This window comes from Budorcas taxicolor, chromosome 5 (assembly GCF_023091745.1).
Source record: "Budorcas taxicolor isolate Tak-1 chromosome 5, Takin1.1, whole genome shotgun sequence".
NCBI lineage: Eukaryota > Metazoa > Chordata > Mammalia > Artiodactyla > Bovidae > Budorcas > Budorcas taxicolor.
In genome coordinates, this window is record NC_068914.1 from 518,908 (window position 1) to 524,985 (window position 6,078).

The 6,078-nt window shown below is 47.0% G+C and overlaps 1 protein-coding gene across 1 annotated transcript; it reads right to left on the reverse strand.

Moving 5' to 3' along the window:
* Window positions 1-209: 209 nt before the first annotated feature.
* On the reverse strand, window positions 210-4,851 carry ZNF32 (zinc finger protein 32). Its single transcript, XM_052640661.1, has 3 exons — window positions 4,781-4,851; window positions 2,411-2,550; window positions 210-1,149 (listed from the first exon to the last, which is right to left on the reverse strand). Exons 2-3 carry the CDS (start codon window positions 2,478-2,480, stop codon window positions 398-400), a joined length of 822 nt encoding a protein of 273 aa, XP_052496621.1. The 5' UTR covers window positions 2,481-2,550; window positions 4,781-4,851; the 3' UTR covers window positions 210-397.
* Between the last annotated feature and the right edge of the window lie 1,227 nt (window positions 4,852-6,078).

Below are 6,078 nucleotides of genomic sequence, written 5' to 3' on the forward strand. Positions count from 1 at the left end.
AATGTAAAACAAAATTAATTTGAATATGTAGAGAAGAAAAGAATCTTGGGATTGGTAAGGGGCTGGATTTTTTGAATAGGCCAGTGGTGTCAATTGCAAATATAAAACCTGTATCTGCTACATAAATCTCCAATTGTGTACTAAATTAATGGAGGCACCTTAGGAAATCAAGTCAAAATAAATGGACAGAAATTATGAACCATACGTGATAATGATAATAAACAAGACATTTATTTTTCATACTCATTTGGGGAAAAAAAGAAAACTCAGTTTGCTCTACCCAGTGATGGTCTTTCTGAAGGAGTCTCCATTCATTCCATAAAACTGGATAGGCTGTTTAATCTCAGGTGATTTTATGTTGTTAATTCATAAACAGAACTTCCTCGGAAGACAGTGGTTACAGGGTGAGCCTTTGTGAGCAGCTTCGCTGGTGCACAGCCAGACTCCCTCTCTGAGTGAAGCTTTTCCCACACTGGCCACACAGATAGGGTGTCTCTCCTGTGTGGATTTTGCCATGCAGAACACAATTCCCCCTGGTGTGGAAACTCTTCCTGCACTGTGCACAGGCATAGGGCTTCAGGCCTGTGTGGACTCTGATATGAACAATTAGGCTTCCTTTCTGACTGAAGGCTTTTCCACACTGATCACATCTATAGGGCTTCTCACCACTATGAACTCTTCTGTGAACAGCAAGGTTACTTTGATTCCTGAAGCTTCTCTGACAAATAGCACACTCATAGGGTTTCTGTCCCGTGTGGAGTCTTTCATGAACGGCCAGACTACCTCGTTGACTAAAGCTTTTCCCACATTCCTTGCACTGATAGGGCTTCTCTCCTGTGTGTATTCGTTGATGTGTAACAAGATTGCCTTTGGCCCTAAAGCTTTTTCCACAATGGGTACACTCAAAGGGCTTCTGACCAGTGTGGATTCTCTCATGTAATGTTAGACTACCCTTCTGCCTGAAGGATTTTCCACATTCCTGGCACTCATAGATCCTCTGTCTCACTCCAGGTGAATCTTCCTGTAGTGTCTTAGAATCTGGGGATTTTTGTTCCAGCTTCTCTCTTCTGAAAGAACTCTGGAAATCCCAGCTTGAGGATCCTGTGGCCTCAGACTGATCATATTTGTGGTGGGCTTCTGTCATCACATCTGGTAAAATGAGAGGGAAGTCATGTAAGATGCACCAATATGCTGAGTGAGAAGAACAGGGAAAAAAGAAACAATGCTTTGAGTGCTTATTATGTGCCGAATATTATACTATAAACTTTGCATAGATAATTTAATCCTGAAAACAATCTTTTGTTACAGTTAAGGAAATGAACGTATAGGAAGGTTGTCAAAGATCACTTGGCTAGGTAAGCACAGAATTAGGATTCAGACACAGGCATGCTCTGTAGCAGTGTACTGCCTCTGAATTTAATTTAGCTTCCCAAATAGTCTTGTGTATAGACATGATTATAGCCATTTTACAGATAAGAAAACAATCCAGAAAAATAAAACTATATAAGATCACATTTAGTCCCATACAGAAGTTTTATCTGACACCAAGACAGGTGTGGATCCAGGTTGTATGGGGCCTAAAGTTTTAAATTTTGGAGAGATTCCCATTAAAAAGCAGCATAAAAGTAGGGATAGGACCTTGAAGAGACCAGTGTAAGGGAAAGCTCCTGAAGCTCAAGTTTTGTAGGCTTCATGAGAAATCTACCTCTGCCCTAGTCTGCTCCCCCTAACAGTGGAGTAGCCTAAGTCTACGCTGTCAGGGTATATGTAGCAGAATCCTAGGTACTTTACATCTATTAATTTTAATCACTGCAAACCTGCAAGATAGAGCTTATTGTCCCATTTTGCAGATGAAGAGCCTGGAGCTCAAGAAGGTTAAATAACTTGTCTGATAACACAGATCCAGTCATGGCAATCAGAATTTGATCCAAGGAATTTTTCCCTTTAAAATCCATGCTGTTTCAATCTGCTAAGCTATGGTGAAACTGAAGTCAGTTTTGGTTTGGAAGTTTTTCTCAACCCTTCCTATGCAGATATTGACAGTACTTCCCAATATTGCCCTGTGTATGAGCCTCCTACTGCACTTTAAATATGAGTCCATTCATCACTAATAATAGTTTTCTTGGCGTCGTCCTAGGTAGATTTCAACTTGTTCCTCTGTCTTAGCATTTCTCATTCAGTGACTGTGCTGAGATTTAAAACTGCTCATTCATTTTCTCAGATACTACCTCCATATCAAGACTGTTCCCTTGCTGTTTCTAAGTCAAGCTTGTAGGCTTTCCCTGTAACCCCTAAAAATAGTGAGCTTCACCAAAGGAACATCTTCTCTGCATCCCCAGCCTGTTGTCCAGTGCTGAGAACAGGGACACTGATTATTGTGACTTGGCATCCCAGCAATCAACAGACTCACTGAAAAAGGCTACATTCTGGGCATATCTTCCATGACAGTCCAGCAGGGTAGCTGTTGGAAATCCAAACATGTCCCCTCCTGCTGTATGAGCTTGATCACCACCTCTTCGTATGACTCTTCCATGGGCTGTACTTGAGTACCTAGGGAGGGAAAAACAAAAATGGAACAACAAAAACAGGAATGGGTAAGAGAATTGATAAGTGAGAGCAGTCAACAGGAGCTCTGGTTTGGGGTATGAGTGAATGGAGGAAACCTTGTTTGCCTGATATAATACCAGTCATCTATAACATAACTGCAAAATGGGCCAAGAGGTACCATAGCTACTTATAAATGAGTCCAGGAGGAAGCAAGAGGTGCAAAAGCAGAGAAGACAAAAAGCAAACATGTTTCTCTTCCTGCCAATGCCAAGAAAATGGTCCTTACTGTTTGTACCTTAGCTTTCACATGGGACTGGAATCTTCCACTTCTTTCCCCCACCTGACTGCCTGCTATTTTATCCTCCAAGTGTCCAGAGGAATTCAGAATATAAAAAACAACATTTCAGCCTTAATAATTGGTTCTGTGATGGGAATGTCTCTGACTCCTCTCCAGTCCCCTCTAGATTATTAGGACAGAACAAGAGCTTTCATATTTCCTGTTAGCACTTCTTTGGAGGCTCTTCAAGATATGAGAATACTAGTTCTGAGGAAGCATACTACTTGTCAATTCTTGGGAAAAAAAGTACTTCAGATTCCAAATCCAAGTAACTTGCCCAAGTCCCAGAGGCAGTATGGAGGCAAGGTGGAGCAAAGGTTCAAATCCAAGACTTCTTGGATCCAAAGCCTATGTCTAGACAATTTTTTACTTTCTCATTACTAAAAAGTGAATGGAACAGAGCTTGACCAGACTTTACTATTCTTCCAGATCCTAAGAATCCTCCTGCTCTATATTATCATTTTCTATTTTGGGGGGAATATTCTTATTTCAGGACCCTAATTGCTGAATTCTTACACTTAATGCAGTGGCCCAGCGTGTATAATCTTTGTTTTCCTCTAACGTATCCCGTGAGAGTGCTGGCCTCCTGATTTAATGAAATTAGCAGTGTGATGCTACAGTTCTTTGTTAACCCAAGGATCTGGTCTTCTTGACAGCTGCACTTTCTGTTACATGTTGTGATGACTGTAGAGGCATTAAAAACTATTATTTGAAAGACTCAGCTCCAGTTTGCATTATAAGCCACAAAGCAATGCCCTATTGGTGTCAGGACATCACAGTACCATTCACTTGGAAGTCCTAGGTGTTACTGATCAACCACACATCCCCCAAGAGTCACTGAAAAGTACATGGGTGCCTGCTGCCTGAGACTGGACCCCCGTCCTTGGTGAGTCAGAAAAGTTTGCTCAGAACACCTTGGATAGAGTTCAGCTGTGTCTCTCCACACGCTGTGAGATATTCAAGTAACAGCTCAGCTATGTTTCAAGGACCTCATGATTAATGAAGGGAAATTGCCATATTTTTCTCCATAGATTCCACAGGTGTGCGGAATCAAATTCCTGAAGATTCTGTAGAAAGACACTTTATAATAGAAAATAGTGCTTTTTCCTATCAAGAAAGCCATTATATCCGGCTCACAATGAGGCCACGAGAGACGAATCCTACCCTCTGTCTCCCCTTAAATGGCACTGGGGAAGTAACCAAACAGCCCAGACCTATTCACTTACTTAATAAACGCTGTAATATCAAGTAGCTTCTGGGAGACTCCGAGAGTCAAACGTGAAGGGCCTCTGACATGACCTAACAGACTTAAGGCCTGAAGTTGAGAGCCCTCAGTGCAGGACCAGGCCATGGGGAACTCTGCTGTATGGGGGCACAGTTTCAGGACGAGGAGACTCTGGGGAGGGGCGCTTGTTCTCCCCGCACACCGGAATTCACCGTGTCCTTTCCCATGTCCCTACTCAGAGGAATCTGTCCTTTCTTCCACGCAGCCTAGAGGCTGCATTTCCCGCCTCCATCTTCTGACGCGCTCCCCGCGGGCCCAGAGGCACACCTGCCCGTGGTCCCTCCCGCGCCTCCAGGTGCGGGGCCTTGCCGCACTCCCCGCCCCGCCTTGCGGAAGAGGGGCCCCTGCTCCTCCCGACAGACCCTCTGCCATTCCCTGCCTCGGCGACGTCCCCACCCGGACCCGCGCCGGGCCTCAGCGCCCCGCTCTCCGGTCCAGCTAGACCTTTCCTGGCGGGCCGCAGACCTGTCGCCTCGCAGCTGGCCTCGCTGGGGAGGCTCCAGGCTGCTCAGGCTGCTCAGGACGCGAGGGGGTGGGGGTCGGAGGCGGCGGCCTGAAGGCGGGGCCCTGCCTCGTCTGGGTGTACTGACCCAGCCAGCGGCCTCACTCACCACAGCCGCGCGCGCCCGCAGACAAAGGCCGGCACCGAGCCCTTAGGAACGCCGGCGCGAGCGGACCGGACTACAACTCCCACGAGGCTCCGCGCGCGCCCTCGCCCCGTGCCTTGGCGGCCCCGGCTTCCCCGAGCACTGTGGGAAACGTAGTTCGGCGATGCGACCCGCCGCTCGGGATCGGCGGGTCTAGGCGAGCGCTGGGCGCTCAGGTCACTCCTGTTTGGACCGAGTCCGAGCGCCGACTTGTTCGCGGTCGTAGAACGACCAAGAGCGCCAAATGGCCACTCAGATTAGCCAGGCATGGGATGGCAGCTTGGTGAAGCCATCTTCCGAGCCAGGGTTCTTGCATGGCGTTGTGGAAGGAAACAAAGCGTTGGGAAGAAATGAGTTGGTAAAGCCCGGGGTGCTTAGGGTTTTGTGTGGAGAAGTTCCCTGAGCCAAGACTAAGTGTTCTGAAATTAGAGTTCTGAGGCAAGGAGCAAATACTTCAAGCGCCGTCTGTGGGAGAAGAGAATTTGAAGACACTGGAGAATTCCAAGACAGTGTCGGCGAAGGCGATGGCACCCCACTCCAGTACTCTTGCCTGGAAAGTCCCATGGACGGAGGAGCTTGGTGGGCTGCAGTCCATGGGGTCGCTAAGAGTCGGACAGGACTGAGCGACTTCACTTTGATTTTTCACTTTCGTGCATTGGAGAAGGAAATGGCAACCCACTCCAGTATTCTTGCTTGGAGAATCCCAGGGACGGGGGAGCCCAGTGGGCTGCCGTCTATGGGGTTGCACAGAGTCGGACACGACTGAAACGACTTAGCAGCAGCAGCAGCTTCGGGGGAGTGTGTAATTTCCTTGGTTCTGTCTTGCAACAAAAATTTGAAGTGATGAGATGGACCAGTGTTACAGGTCCCTGCTACAGCTCAGTTTTATTTAGAAAGTAAAGGAAAACACAGCCTCCAGGCATGAGGCCATGCCAACCCAAAAGACCAAAGAGAGCCCCGCCCCCTAGGCCCCGAGCCTTCCCTATGTAAATTTGGCTGGCCACAAGGGCTGTTTGTTTTACCTGTGGTTCTAACTCTGGTCCTCCGATCTTCCTTTGTTCTACTTTCCCTGGCTTTCCCCTTCCTTGTCCTTTAACCACCGCCATTCTGGTCTCCTTTTTCCTATTCTGACTACCTAACAGTAGGAAAGGAAGATAGTTCAACCTGGTGGAGAGCTATGCCCTTCAGATACTGTCAGTGAGAATTTGCACCCGAAATAATGGGTAAGAGATCAGGTTTGGATTTGTCTCGAATTTGCTTGT

Bases quoted from the DNA above. Each gene is read 5' to 3' on its own strand.
- ZNF32 (XM_052640661.1), bottom strand. From the start codon at position 2,480: ATGTTTGGATTTCCAACAGCTACCCTGCTGGACTGTCATGGAAGATAT. The intron at 1,150-2,410 runs GTGAGTCTGTTG...TCATTTTACCAG, and splicing joins CCAGAATGTAGCCTTTTTCA to ATGTGATGACAGAAGCCCAC.